The sequence below is a fragment of the Pseudoliparis swirei genome, chromosome 24 (assembly GCF_029220125.1).
Source record: "Pseudoliparis swirei isolate HS2019 ecotype Mariana Trench chromosome 24, NWPU_hadal_v1, whole genome shotgun sequence".
In the NCBI taxonomy this organism is placed as follows: domain Eukaryota; kingdom Metazoa; phylum Chordata; class Actinopteri; order Perciformes; family Liparidae; genus Pseudoliparis; species Pseudoliparis swirei.
In genome coordinates, this window is record NC_079411.1 from 388,273 (window position 1) to 403,584 (window position 15,312).

Genomic DNA, 15,312 nt, shown 5'->3' on the forward strand with positions numbered 1-15,312 from the left:
TAAAGGGGTTTTTTAAAAAAAAAAAAAATTTAAAATAAAAGGGGGTTTTTTTAAGGGGGGGACAAAAAAAAAAAAAAAAAAAATTTTTTTTTTTTTTTTTTTTTTTTTTTTTGGGGGGGGAAAAAAAAATAAATTTTTTTATTTTTTTTTTTTTTTTTGGGGGGGGGGGGGGGGGGGGTTTTTTTTTTTTTTTTTTTTTTTTTTTTTTTTGGGGGGGGGGGTTTTTTGGTTGGGGGGGGGGGTTTTTTTTTTTTTTTTTTTTTTTTTTTTTTTTGGGGGTCTTTTGGCAAAAATTTTTTAAAATTTTTTTTTTTTTTTTTTAAAAAAAAAAAACCCCCTTTTTTTTTGGGGAAAAAAAAATTATTTGGGGGGGGTTTTTTTTTTGGGGGGGTTTTTTGGGGGGGGAAAAAAAAATTTTTTGGGGGGGAAAAAAAAAATATGGGGGGGGGGGGGGGGGTTTTTTTTTTTTTTGGGGGGAATTTAAAAGGGGGAAAAAAGGGGGGGGGATTTTGGTTGGGGTTTTTTTTTTTTTTTAAAAAAAAAAAAGGGGGGGGGGGGGGGAAAAAAAATAAAATTTTTTTTTTGGGGGGAAAAAAAAATTTTTTTGGGGGGGGAAAAAAAAAAAAAAAAAAAAAAAAAAAAAAAAAAAATTTTTTTGGGAAAATTAAAAAGAAAAGGGGGGGGGTTTTAAAAAAAGGGGGAAAATTTTTTTTGGGGTTAAAAAAGGGGATTTTAAAAAAAATTTTTTAAAAAAAGGGGGGGGGGTTTTTTTGGGGGGGTTGGAAAAAAATGGGGGGGAAAAAAAAAAAAAGGGGGGGGGGGGGGGGTATAAAAATTTTTAAAAAAAAGGGGGGAAAAGGGGGGTAAAAAATTTTTTTAAAAAAAGGGGGGGAAAAAAGGGGGTATTAAAAGGGAAAATTTAATTATAAAAAAAAAAAAGGGGGGGTTGGGGAAAAAATTATGGGGGGAAAAAAAAAAAAAGGTTTTTTTTCATGGGTTTTTTCCCCCCCCAAAAAAAAAACCCCCCCCCCGTTATTTTTTTTTTTTTTTTCCTCTTTTCCCCCCTTTTTTTAAACCCCCCCCCCCCCCCCTTTTTTTTTCCCCTTTTTCCCTTTTTTCCTTTCCCCCCCCCCCCAAATTTTTCCCCCTTTTTTTTTTCCCCCCCCCCCGAGGGGGGGTTTTTTTTTTTTTTCCCCTTTAGCCCCCCCCCCCCTTTTTTTTTTTTTTCCCCCCGGGGGCCCCCCCCCCCCGGGGGGGAACCAATTACCAACCAACCAATTTCCTTCCTAACCTTCCTTCCCCCCCCCCCCCCCCCCCCGGCCCCCCCCCCCCCTTTTCCCCCCCACCCCCCCCCCCCCCCCCTTTTCCCCCCTTTTTTTCCCCTGGCCCCCTTTTTTCCCCCCTTTTTTTTTTTTTCCCCCCTTTTTTTCCCCCCCTTCCCTTTTTTTTTCCCCCCCCCCCCCTCACTTTTTCCCCCCCCCCTTTCCCCCCCTTTTTCCCCCCCCCCCCCCCGGGGGGGTTTTTCAATTTGGGGGGGGGGGGTTTTTTTTTTTTTTTTTTTTTTTTTTTCCCTTCTGGGGGGCCCAAAAATTTTTTTTTTTTTCCCCCTAAATTTTTTTGGGGGTTTTTTTTTTTTTTTAAAAAAAAATTTTTTTTTTCCCCAAAGGGGTTTCCCCTTTTTGGGGGGGTTTTTTTTCCCCATAAATTTTTTTTTAAAAAGGGGGGGGGGGTTTTTAAAAGGGGTTTTTGGGGGGGGGGGGGTTTTTTTTTTGGGGTTTGGGGTGGGGGTTTTTTTGGGGGGGGTTTAAGGGGGGGTTTCCCGGGGGGGTTTGTTAAAAAAATTTTTTTTTTTTTTTCCTGGGGGGGTTTTTTTGGGGGGGCCCCATTTTTTGGGGGGGGGGGTTTCCCCCCCCCCCCCAAAAAAAAAAAAAAAGGGGGGTTTCCCCAAAAAAAAAAAATTTTTTTTTTTTTTAAAAATTTTTCCCCGGGGGGGGGTTCCCTATTTTTTAAAAAAATTTGGGGGCCCATTAATTTGGGGTTTTTGGGGGGGGGGTTTTTTTTTTTAAAAGGGGGGGTTGGGGGGGGGTTTTTTTTTGGGGGGTTTTGGGGGGGGGGGGGGGGGAAGGGTTTTTTTAGGGGGGGTTTTTTGGAAAAGGGGGGGGGGGTTTTTTGGGGGGGGAAAAAAATTTTTTTTAAAAAAAAAATTTTTTGGCCATATTGGGGGGGGGGGCCCCCCCCCTAAAATTTTTTTGGGTTGGGGTTTTTTTAATTTTTTTTTTTTTGGGGGGGGGGGGCCCCCTTTTTTTTTTTTCCTTTTTTAAAGGGTTTTTTCCCCCCTTTTTGGGGTTTTGGGGGTTTTTTGGGGGGGTTTTTTGGGGGGGGGTTTTGGGGTTTTTTTGGGGGGGTTTTGGGGGTTTTTTTTTTCTTGGGGTTTTTGGGGGGTTTTTTTTTTTTTTGGGGGGGGGGGGCCCCCCGGGGGTTTTTTTTTTCTTTTGGGGGTTTTTTTTTTGGGTTTTGGGGTTTTAAACCCCCCTTTTTTTTTTTTCTTTTTTTTTTTTTGGGGGGGGGGGAATTTTTTTTAATTTGGGGGTTTTTTGGGGTTTTTTTAGGGGCTTTCCCCCATTTAATTTTTGGGGGTTTTTTTTTTAAAGGGGGGGGGGTTTTTTTTTTTTTTGGGGGTTTTTTTTTTTGGGGGTTTTTTTCTTGGGGGGTTTTTTAAATAAATTTTTTTTCTTTTCTTAGGGGGTTTTGGGAATTTTTCCCAAAATTTTTTTTAAAATTTTTGGGGGGGCCCCCCCAAAAAAGGGGGGGTTTTTTTTTTTTTTTCATTAAAAAAAAAAAAAAAAATTTTAATTTTAATTTAAAACCCCCCTTTTCCCCTGGGGATCCCTTCCCCCCCTTTTTTCCCTTTTTTAAAAATTTTTTTGGGGTTTTTGGGGGGGGTTTTTTATTTAAAAAAAATTTTTGCCCCGGGGAAAAATTAAAATTTTTTTTCCCCCGGGGGTTTTTTCAAAATTTTTTTTTGGCCCCCGGGGCCCCCCTTTTTAAAATTTTTTTTAAAAAAACCTTTTTTTTAAATTAATTTTTTTTTTAAAATTTTTTTTCACCCTTTTAAAATTTTTTGGGTTTTTTTTTTTTAAAAAAACCCTTTTTTCCCCCAAAAAATGGTTTTCAAAGCCAAAAAACCCCCAAATTTAACCAAATTAAAAAAAAATTAAAAAATTAAAAACAAATTTTAAAAAAAAAAAAATTTTTTTTTTTTTTTTTTTTCCCCCCCCCCCTTACCCTTTTTTCCTTTTTTAAATTTTCCCCCTTTTCCCCCCCCCCCTTTTTTTTCCCCCCCCCCCCCTTTTTTTTTTTTTTTTTTCTTTTCCTCCTTCCTCCCTTTTTTGGGTTTTTTCCCCCCCAACCCCTTTTTTTTTCCCCCCTTTTTTTTTTCCCCCCTTTTTTCCCCCCCCCTCCTCTTTTAGGGGTTCTTAGGGTACTTGAGGGTTCTTAGGGTTCTTGGGGGTACTTGAGGGTTCTTAGGGTACTTGAGGGTTCTTAGGGTTCTTGGGGGTACTTGAGGGTTCTTAGGGTACTTGAGGGTTCTTAGGGTTCTTAGGGTACTTGAGGGTTCTTAGGGTTCTTGGGGGTACTTGAGGGTTCTTAGGGTACTTGAGGGTTCTTAGGGTACTTGAGGGTTCTTAGGTTACTTGGGGGTTCTTGAGGGTTCTTGGGGGTACTCCTCCTCTCTGAAAGGTTCTCCTCTCCTTCAGGAACGTCTTCCAGCTGGACGACGTGGCCGTGAACTACCGCGACCTGGAGGGCGACCTCATCCGCGTCCTGGACGACGAGGACGTGCAGCTGATGATCCGAGAGAGCAGAGGTCAGCGGGTCAAGGTCACGAGGCCCGCGAACCAGTTCCCATGGGAGCTGTACGTGACCTTGACCTCTGACCTCTCTGTGTACAACACGGAGGCCTGAGAGGTCAGAGGTCAACGAGGAGATGTCGCGTTTCATTTCACCAAATAAAACATTCTTTTTGCCGAGGCTTCATTCGATTGATTGATTTACACCCAGCAGTGAGGTGCTGCCACTCACTGGAGGCCGGAGGTACTGCAGCCTGCCCTCCGACTACAGGGACAAACACGTCATAGTAATATTATTAATATATTAACATTACACGTATTAATTATATATTTAATATGAATATATTAAATATATTACAATTGGTATTTAGCAGATAATTATTCACCGATTAACTAACTAATTTAATATTTAACACGTCTTCATTCTGTGAGATCAATATAATAATTACATTAATAATAATAATGCATTTAATTCATATAGCTCTGTTCAAAGACACAAACAGCTTTAAATTGAACCTGTACAATAAAAATAACTACAATTACAAAAAACAATAGATACAAACAATAGATACAAACAATAGATCAAATCATCATCATTCTCAGATGAATCATTAAATGTGCACCTCCCGTTTCTCGCCACTGAGCGGCGCTGTTGATCCGTTCTGAGAGCTGACTGACGCTGCAGAGGCTCCTCTTCATCCTCCTGCTCCTCCTCTTCATCCTCCTGCTCCTCCTCTTCATCCTCCTGCACCTCCTCTTTATTCTCCTGCTCCTCATCTTCATCCTCCTGCTCCTCCTCTTCATCCTCCTGCTCCTCCTCTTCATCCTCCTGCACCTCCTCTTTATTCTCCTGCTCCTCATCTTCATCCTCCTGCTCCCCCTTTCCCCCTGCTCCTCCTCTTATCCCCCTGCCCCTCTTTTTCCCTGTCCTCATCTTCATCCTCCTGCTCCTCCTCTTCATCCTCCTCCTCTTTATTCTCCTGCTCCTCATCTTCATCCTCCTGCTTGTCATCTTCATCCTCTTGTGTGTGTGTGTGTGTGTGTGTGTGTGTGTGTTTGTGTGTGTGTGTGTGTGTGTGTGTTTGTGTGGCGGTGTGTGTAGTGTGGGGTTTTGTGTTTTCCAAACCCCCATCATGCACCTGTGTCACAATTTGTGGTGCGTTTGGGGGCCCGCGAACCCCGAAAAAAAGACTTTCCTTTCAAAATATCCTAGGGATCCTTTCCCCACCCGCAGCTTTACCAAAAAGGGCATATAAATATATATGTATATATGTATTTTATATAAAATAATTTTTATATATTATATATAAAATATATAACTTTTTTTTTAAAATTTTTAATTTTTATACTTAAAACCCTCACTCACACACCCCAACCCACACTCACTCCCACACTCACCCCACACCACCACTCTCACCCCAAACCCCACAAAAACAATTCCCTAACAATCCCCCCCACAACAACCAAAACCCCACCCCCCAACAATAAACCCAAAACAAAACAACTAAACCCCAAAAACCCACAAAAAAACAACAAAAACAACAAACCACAACAACAAAAACCAACAAACAACAAAAACTACGAAAAAAAACATAAAAACAGGGGGGCTAAGACAAAGAAGAACTGAGAAACAGAAAAAAGAAACAGAAGGAAGAGGTAAAGAAAAAGGGGAGGCTACAGACAGACAGACAGGAGGCAGACAGACAGACAGGAGGCTACAGACAGACAGACAGGAGGCTACAGACAGACAGACAGACAGACAGGAGGCTACAGACAGACAGACAGACAGGAGGCTACAGACAGACAGACAGACAGGAGGCTACAGACAGACAGACAGACAGGGGGACAGCGGACGAAAGGAAAAAAGGAAACAGAAACAAAAACCAAACACAACAACAACAACAACACAAAACACAGACAACAAAACAAAACACACACACAGACACACACACACACACAGACACACACACAGACACACACACACACACACACACAGACACACACACACACAGACACTCAAGGAGAGGGACTGAGCTGCAGCGTCATCAGAGGCCCAAAAGGAACAAAAGGGAGAGAGTGACGGTGGAATGAGGTCACCAGAGAAAACAGAAAAGAGAGAGAGAGAGACTAGAACAAAGAGATTTTTTGATTTTTGAAAAACACTTTATTTCACATTTTCTCAGCTTTTACATAGCTTTAAAAATAAAGTGCTTAAAAAAATTAAGTTGTTAAAAATAAAAAACACCACAACCAAAAATAAAACATTAAAAACAAATAAAACATGTTTTACCTCATAAAAAGTGGTGCAAACTCCAGCTCCTCTTCCACCACAGAGCAAACGATACCTTTAAAACACCAGCGTTGTTTAAAAGCATCCAGGTCTCCAATGTGTTTATAAAACTGAACTCCAGCCAGAGTCTGGCTCTGATGTTACGAGCCACACTGCCTGGCTTCCTGCCCCTCTGTTTTCCCCCCGGGATTTCCCTTTGTTAAATAAAGGGCCTTTTTGGCTTCCATAAAAATTAAGGAGCTGCCTTTTTTCTTTTCCCTTTTGTAGGCAGCTCCATGAAAAAAACCTTCTCTGTAAAAACATTAAAAGACAAAAACCCAAATGTTAAAAAGCGAAGAAACTCAAAGTCTCTTACACTCGTTAAAAACATGGTAAATAGTCCCCCGGAGGTCACAAAAGGGGCACTGGCTCAGGACAGCGGGAATGATATCCGAAATACAAGCGATGGACGCGACAGCAGCGTGAAAAATCCGCCACTGGAGGTCAGGGGTCCTTTTCTTAGGGAGGCTTGTATAGGACCCCCACTGGGGCCAGGGCCTCCATGCCCAAGTCTTTTGACCACACAGTGGGCGGTCTGTTGCACAGTCGGACCTGTTGATGCTCTTCAGGGTTAAAATACAAAGTCTTCTTGTCTGCTTTGTTCAGTGTGCAGTTTTCTGGGTGGCTCGTTCTTAGCAGGGGCGGTGAGTCCCCTACCCCCGGGCTGAGGGAGATGTCGGGGAAAGGGGGTCTGCAGGGTCGGCTCTGCTCTCTGGGCTGTAGTCGTTGGGGGGCTCCTCCCCAACCCGGTCAGCCTCTGCCTCCACAGCTCCACGAGCCCCCTCGCCCCCCGGTCGGAATGCACCCCCAGCAGGAGCCCAGGGCCGGGGTCGCTCAGCGTCGGCCCCACTGCATCCACCAACTGCTGCGGGAAAGGGTCTTTGTTGCAGCGCCCCGTTAGCCCAGGGGGGCGCTGCTGCTAATGTCCAGTTTGCATTATAAATTAATGGTTCTCTCAACAACCAGAACAGAGAGTCAGACTGTGGGCCCCTTTTGGCTTAAAAGGGCCCACGACTTAAAACACCCTGAAAAAAGGAGGCAGCCCACTTATTTAAAATGCTGGAGTCTATTAAAACAGAGCAGTACCCAGCCCCAGGTTGTCACACGTCTGAGGATGCAGCTGGCCACGTCGCCACACTAAAACCCGGACTCGTTAAAACTTCTGAACAAACTGTAATCTAAAAGTGGCCGTCCGGCTGGCCAGGTGGACAAGGCCCTGCCCCCCTCCTCTCTGGCTAAAACAGCACCCCTGTGGCACCCAGGGGCCCCCCCAAAAAGAAATCCACCATCTTCTTTTGTATGTTGGCTAAGCCGGGGGAGGGTCAAAAACAGTCAACCTGTGCCACAGTTGGGATGCAATAAGATTTTTAAAACCAGTACTCTCCCCTTAAAAAGACATCTGGGGGCAGCCACTTCCATTTGGAAAGTTTCCTCTATCTTCTCTGTGCCCCCTCCCAGTTCTTCTGGACCATGCTCGGTTTCCCCGGGTATATTCCTAAATTTTTAAAAACCGCCCTTTTTTCCATATGAGCTTTTGTGGAAGAAGGGGAGGCCGCCACTCCCCACAGCGGGGGCTTGCTTTTCTTCCAGTTCACCCTGGATGATGCCGTGCTAAAATCATGTACTATTTGATTTAAAGGTTTACATCATTTTGATTCTTAATAAAAACAACAACGTCGTCGGCATATGCCGATAAAATCATTCTTTACTAAAACCAGGTAAAACCAAACCATGTAGGCTAGGCGTATTTTAATGAGGAGGGCTCGGGAAGTGCGTGAGCATCCCGGACAGAGCACACCCTCCCGGACCCTCTACTCACTCAAAAAGGGCACACAGCCTGCCGTTTATCTTCAGCACACCCCAACATTACTGTACAACACCTTGATCTTAGCTATAAAACCAGCGCTGAACCCAAACTTCCCAGAACTTTCCAGAGGAAGCCGTGTTCAGCGGTCAAAACCCTTTTCCCTGATCTAGAAATCAGACCAGTTCCATCCCCAAAGAGCTGGAGACCTCCAAAACGTCCCGAATAGGTGGGCGTTGTCCACCATGGACCTGCCGGGCACACAGTAGGCCTGGTCCAGATGGAGGACCTGCACCATAGCGCCTGTCAGCCTGGAGGCGAGCACCCTGGACACAAGCTTGTAATACACACACAGCAGAGACACGGGGCGCCAGTTACCGATGTCCTGGGGGTTTTCCCTTTTTGGCAGTGCGAGACTGCCCCCCGGGCAGGACATCGGCATGGAACCAGAGGCCAGACTCTCTTAAAGGGCGTCTAGGATGTCCCCCCGAGGACATCCCAGTATTTCTTGTAAAATTCAGCGGGAGGCCGTCGTTTCCCGGGCGCCCCCCCTGCATTCCTGCAGGGCAGCTTTCAGCTCTTGGGGGTTATGGGTCTGTCGAGCTCCTCATTAGTCTCCTGGGAGACCTGAGGCAGCTCCCACAGAGCCCCCCCGGGACTCTCCCTCCTCCCTATACTCAGTGGCATAAAGGGGGGGAAAAACCCCCACCGCCGTTTCCCGGATCTGGCTTGGCTCCAAAACCCGGCTGCCCTCGTCCGTCAGCAGTGAGTGGATCACTCGCCCTGCCCACCCTCTTCTCCAGGCCGAAGAAGAAGCTAGAGGAGTGTCCATCTCCGATGGTCTGGAATGGGACCTGACCAGTCGCCTTGACTTTAACCCGAACAGGTCGGCGGGGCCGCTTTTTACTGAGGACTTCAATATGTCCTCGATCTCCTGTGGACTCGTTTAAACTTTCTAGGACCACTATCTCAGTCCCCAGGGCCTCCATAGATCTGGTGACGTCGCTAGTGACGTTGAAGGTGTGCTGCTGGCAAAGGAGCTTAATATCTACCCCCCGGTCCCACCACTGCCTAAGATTTTTAAAAATCACTCTTCCTCAGCCTAAAATGCCCCAAAATAAAACAACACCTCCAAAAATTTCCTATCAAAGTTAAAACTGTATTAAAATGCCAATATCCCTCCTGGGTAAAAATTCCTAATAAAACATGACATAAAACCAAAGAGTGATCAGTAAAACCAGCGAACAATGCTGCACATTTTAAAAATATTAAAATGGTGCTTAAAAACATAAATCGGTCTAACCTGGCTGGGGAGATCCTTCCCTCCCTAACGTGGGACCATGTGTACTGTCGGCAGTCCGGATGCATCCTTCTCCACCGTCCACCAGGCCATGAGAATGGACCAGCCTCCTCAGCACCTGCTGTGAAGCTGGATGTGGCTCTGTGTGGTTTCTGTCATTAAAATCATCCTCTGTGCATTTAAAAATCCCCCAAGAATAAAAATCCTCCGAGGCACAGTCATTTAAAACATCATTAACTTTGGAAAAAAACAGCTCCTCTCTGTCCCAGTTGTTGGAGCATAGAATTATAAAACCCACTTAAAAGGTCGAACCGTGCTTTCACAAAGAACAGCCTCCCTCCACGATGTGTTTGACCTCCAGTGACCGGGCTGAAGGCCCTGGGGAAAGGGAAACCCACTCCTCCGCTGAGGTTGGTGTTGTGGCTCAGGAGGACTTCCCCCCCTCCCTCCTCCAGTCCGCCTCGTTGGTGCTGTCGCTGTCGTTTTTGTAAAAAAGAACATCGTTGGCCTTTTATCTTGTTAAATTCATAAATTGATGTTCTCTTCTTACTGTCCTCGCTCCATTTACGTTTTAAAAATCCGACTCTGAATGTGTTCATTAAAAGAAAAAAGTTTTAAAAAAAAATAAAACTTAAAATCAACAAATAAATAAAACACATTGGAGCTCTCCACCTCCCCTGCTGGATGCACTCCTTTACTTTGGGTAAAACTTTTTTTAAACCCAAAACCTCTTGTTTTCAAATTTTTTTTTTCATTGGGAAATGGCAGACTGTACAAAAACCACGAGGTCAGGAAGTGATCCTGACCTCACTTTTTTTTTTTTTTTTTTGTAAAACAAAATTATTTATCCTGTATACAGCTTTTTTCCCGACTTTTGTTAAAATCAGAGGAGAGGTGTCCTCTGACCCTCCTCATCACTGTTTCCCCCACCGGCCCCCCCCCGACTCCTCCTCCTCTCCTCCACCCTGCTGGCCTTGGCCTCCCCCGGGCCGGGCCCTCTTTTTCTTTTTTGGGGGCCCTTTTTGCCCCCTGCTTCCTCCTCGTCCATCTCTACCTGCTCCGCCCCTCCTCTGCATCCTCCTCCACCTCTTGCCCCCACCCACCTGTCCTACCCCTCTTGGGCTTCTCACCACCTTTTCCTCTCTTTTTCCTTTTTCCCCCTTTTTCACTTTCCTCATTATTCTCCACCCACTTTCCCCCTTCCACCTCTAAGCCCGTGCCACCATCACCACCATCACCAATATTTTTGTTTTGTTTTTAAAACTTTTTTTTTTTTTTTTCCCCCTTTTTTTCCTGTTTTCCTTCCTCCCCCCACTTCCCACCTCCCCCCAGCCTCTACCCCCCTGCTCTTGGCAGATCCCCCCCTCCCTCCATTTTTTGGTCCCCTTTTTCCCTTTTTCCTTTCCCTCTCGCTCCCGACTCCACCCACAGCCTGCTTCTCACTGCCCTGTGCCCCCCCCCTCCCCCATCCCACCCCCTCCCCCCCCACCATCACCCCCTCACTCCTCCTCATTCATACCACCACATTTTGTCAGTCAGCAGCAGTGGCCGCCGCCCCCGTGGAATCGGCGGCCGCCGCAGCGCCGCCCGCCGGGAGCGCTCCTCTCAGAGGCCCCTGCCCCCGCGCCCCCGCGGGAGCCGCCACCGGCCCCACGCTGGTGGCGCGGCCCCGGACGGACCCCCCGCCCACCAGCTGGGCGGGTCGCCGCCGAGCAGACCCCCCGGTGTGCCCTCCTCCCGAATGAAAGCACTTTCGCCCCATGAAGCGCGTAAACGTTATAGTTAAATCATCTACTCTGCGCTGGCGCGGTTTAACTCCGCGCCCGGTGTTGAGTATCATATAAACCGATCTCGGTAAATCATGTTTCTTCATCGCTCTCCTTTAACCCGATGAGATCTCTCTCCCCGGGGGACCATTTCCCTGCGGAGAGCTCTCTGCTGAGAAACTCCCGGAGATGGCGGAGGGCGTTTTAAACGAGGACTCTGGTGGACGGCTGGTCCAGCGGAAACACCTGCACAAACAAATCTCCCACCGAGACCCTCCTCTACCACCGGCTCACCTTCCCCCCCTGATCCAGGAAGATCACGACCGAGGCATCTTGGGGGGGACTTCCCCTGCTGAACCCGACTTTTTTCCCCACTGCCCGAGCCAATTCCTCCACGCTGCACGAGGGTCACCCGGAATCTTATCCCCTGTCTCCTCGTGAGCAGCGGGGCGGGCAAACATTTCCCCCCCCGAGCCCCGGGGAGGCACCGGCAGCGGGGAAAACACCCAGAAAAACCCAAATAACCCCCAAACAATTTTAAAATACTGTGAAACCCAACTAATAAACCACAAAAATAAATACACACAACTATGAAAGAACAGAGAAGAGAGAAAACAAGAAAGGAAAAAAAAGGCCGAGAGGGAAGAGGGAGGGGGGAGAGGGGAGAGAGCAGAAAAGAGGAGACAAAAACAAAGGAGAAACAGAAAAGGGGGGGACCAGAGGGGGAAGGGGAAAGGAAAAGGGGAAAGGGGGGAAAAGGGTTTTGGGGGAGAGGAGGAAAATTCCAAAAAAAGAAAGAAACCCCTTTCAATGTTTTGGCCGGCGGGGAATTTTCCCAAATATTTGCCGGCCAAAAAGGGAAAAAAAATGAGGGCAGCTTTGGGGTGAATTACTTTTTTCCCCAAAATGAAACATTTGAAAGTTTCTATAAAGGGCCAAAAAACATGTAAATCCCCCCTTTTTAATAACCTGGTCCCAAATTTTAAAAACCCGACCCGCCTTTTAGGCAAATCTTGAGTTTTGAGAATAGCTTGGGCTTTATTTGGTATTTTTAATTCCCCCTGGTTTTCAAATTGGTTTAAAGGGTTTTTCAATTGGAAATTTTTTTTTTCAAAGCCCTTGGGGAAAACTTTTCAATAGCCTAAGACTCCCAATTTAAATTTTTTATAATAAAAAATGAAATACCCTTTGTGACTCCCCATCTTGCTTTTTAAATAATAGAATAAAAAAAATTGCTACTTTAAGTAAACCAGAGCCACAGGAAAAAAAAATCAATGTTGGCTTTTTTTTTGAAGGAACTCACGGGCAGTTTTTCCCAAAATTTTTAAATGAAAATTTTTCCCCCCTTGGTCGCCCGTTGGTAACCCTTCCCCAAATTTAAGTTCTTTAAATAATTTTTATTTTAAAATGAAAAAATTTTTTGCAAAGGTTTTCAAAAATGAATAAAACAAAAGAAATGAACCGTTCTATGGAAAAACTTTTTTGACGTTTGAAAAAAAGAAAACAACTAAGGTGTTTCAGGTTTGGGGTTTTTGATTCTACTTGAAGGTCGTAATTTTTGTCCGGGGGGGAGGAAGAGAAAAAAGAAACCTAAAAAAACATTTTTTTGATAATTTCTACACCTTCCAACTATTTTTTTTTAGATAAATACTGACAATTTCACAAGGCCATTTTGGCCTAGGGGAAAAACCCCGCAACTTTTGTTGTTATTTTAGAATTAAAATATAAACAATGGGGATTTAAAAGAGGAGTGAAGGAAATTTTAAAGTTTTTTATAGGTGGGCTGGTTTTTATTCCAGGGGTTTTGTCCACGAAAACCGAATGCCCCCTTTCCCCAAACCCCAGGCCCCCCGAAACCCCCTTTTCCTTTCATTTCAGGCGGAATTTTTTTGAAATTGTTTAGAAAAAATTTGGAAAAAATTAGAAAAGTTGAAACCGGGAAACATTGTTTCTTTTATTTTCCCGGGGGAGGGGGAAAGCCCGGACGACGGGGCCCATGGGCCCCAAACCCGGCTAATTTTTTTGTCGGGAAAACAAAGGGCCCTTTTGGCCAGGGGGGGGAAAAACTTTTCTCTTTTAAACGGCAAACTTTTTTCCCCCCGGAAAAAAAAACATAAAAACAATTTGGGTTTAAAGCCGGAAGGAAGGCAATTTTGGGGGAAAAGGGGGGTTTTTTTTGGGGTTCCCAGGGGTGGTCGGTTTTTTGCCTTTGGGTGGGTCGACCGAACCAGGGGGCCGGGAAAAAAGCCAGAAAATTCCTTTTTTTTCAAAGGGGCCTTTTTTGGAAATTCATTACAAATCAGGTAAAATTTTTATTAAAATAGGGATCCTTTTTTTGAATTTTTAAAGTTATTAGAAAACTTGATTCCTGGCAACAAGGGTTTCTTTGGGAAAAATTGAAAAAGGTTTTAAACCCCCTTTTTAGGGGTTTTAAAAAAAGGCAAAGGTTTTTATTGTTTAGCAAAAAAAAAGGGGAAAAAAATTTTTAAAATGTAAAAAACTTGTTTAAAAATTTATTTTTTTTTTTAAAGGGCCCTTAGTTTTTAAAAAAAATTGGGCATGCCTAAACCGGGGAAAACTAGCCCAAAAATTTTTTGAACCCCGGGGGGACTAGGGGAAACTTGAAAAGGGGAAAGGGGCAAAAAAGGGAAGACTTAGAACCAAAAGAAGAAGGGGTTTAAAAAAGCTTTTCAGGGCTCTGGGAAAGAAAGGAAAAGGTTTTTTAAAAGGGAATTTTTTAAAAATAAAAATAAGGACAAAAAAAGTTTTATAAAGGACTTACTTTTGGAAAAAGGAGGAAGGGGAAAAAGGACCCGGCAAGGGGACGAAAAAGAGATCTGGAACGGGGTCTCCCGCAGGTTCCTCAACAAAAAAGCTCACTTGAACAAAAGGGGGTTTACCTGGAAAAAGAGGGGGTCTCACCTGGGAAAAAAGTTACTCGGAAAAAAATCTCACTTGGAAAGGGGAGTTATTTAAAAAAGAGTTCCAACAAAGGGAAACTCCTTGGGCAAAAGTCTATTGGAACAAAAGGTTCACTTGGAACAAAAGGATTCATTTAAAAAGGGATTCACTTGGAACAAGAAAATTATCTAACAAAAGTTACTCTGGGGGACTTGGAAAAGGGTTTTTTTTCATTAAAAAAAAGAAGTCTATTGGAACAGGGGTTTTTCTACTTTTGGGAAAAAGAGGGGGTTATTGGCCCGGGGGCCTCCCAAAAAGGAGGAAAATTCACCCCGAACAAAGAGGGAGTCTCACTCTGGAACAAAGAGGGAGTCTCACTCTGGAACAAAGAGGGAGTCTCACTCCCTGCAGCGCGTCACTCTGCAGTGATGCTGCTCCAGCAGCGTCTTCTTGTGATGTCACATGACCGTCAGACTACAGATGAGCTTACATGTGCAGCAGAGGTTACGTTAGCTGCATACTTTACGCCTGCAGTGTGTGTGTGGCGCTGCAGCTCCTCCTCCTGAGGAGCACCGAGAGCTGTGATTGGCCGGCGTCACGCGCTCGCCAAAGGAACCGCCCGAGCCCAAAGGTCACCCCGACCTGAGGACGTCTCCACGACACACACACACACACACACACACACTGTGTGTAGAGTAGACACCGACACACACACAGTTCCTTCTCCTCTCCTCCTCTCTTCCTCCTCTCCTCAGGCGAGCACGTTTCACTTCCTCAAACCTCTCCGGGTCTCAGGCTCATGCCTGGTTACCGTTGCTAGGGGCCCCGGGACAAATAAACCTGTTCCTAAAATACTTTGTTTCCAGAGGAGGAATCAGTGAATGAGCCACCTGGACCAGGAGCTGAGGGCCAAAGATCTTATTATTCATATTCTCTTCTTCTTTAAACGACGGGAGCTTCATCCTTGATACTTTAAGAACTGAGAGCACCACGAGTTCCCGCCTCCTGCTCCCACTGTCGGAGGGTTGAGCTCGGAATGTACAGCCAGGGTCACGTGGGCGTGCACAGGGGGGTACACGCCCACGTGCACGCCCCCGTACACGTGCACGTGGCAGAGGCCAGGCCGAGGACAAAGCGTGGGGGGTCAGACGAGGCCGCCCCTGGAGCCACGACACCCCCACAGCAAACAACCGGCTCTGCCATGCAAACACAGTGTGTGCGTGTGCGTGTGCGTGTGCGTGTGCGTGTGCGTGTGCGTGTGTGTGTGTGTGTGTGTGCGGTGGTCATCTGGGTTTCCTGCAGAGAGATTCACTTCCCCGTGGGCAGAGAGACGGAGGTCTGGTGGCATCGACCAGAAACCA

General features: G+C 45.5%; 1 protein-coding gene across 1 annotated transcript in view; it reads left to right on the forward strand.

Moving 5' to 3' along the window:
* ncf4 (neutrophil cytosolic factor 4) overlaps positions 1-4,033 on the forward strand; it is a 17,307-nt gene extending 13,274 nt beyond the window's left edge. The window contains exon 7 of the mRNA XM_056408651.1: positions 3,742-4,033. Within this exon, the coding sequence (XP_056264626.1) occupies positions 3,742-3,966 (225 nt within the window). The 3' untranslated portion in view covers positions 3,967-4,033. The remainder of the gene's footprint in view (positions 1-3,741) is intronic.
* The last annotated feature ends 11,279 nt before the right edge of the window (positions 4,034-15,312 follow it).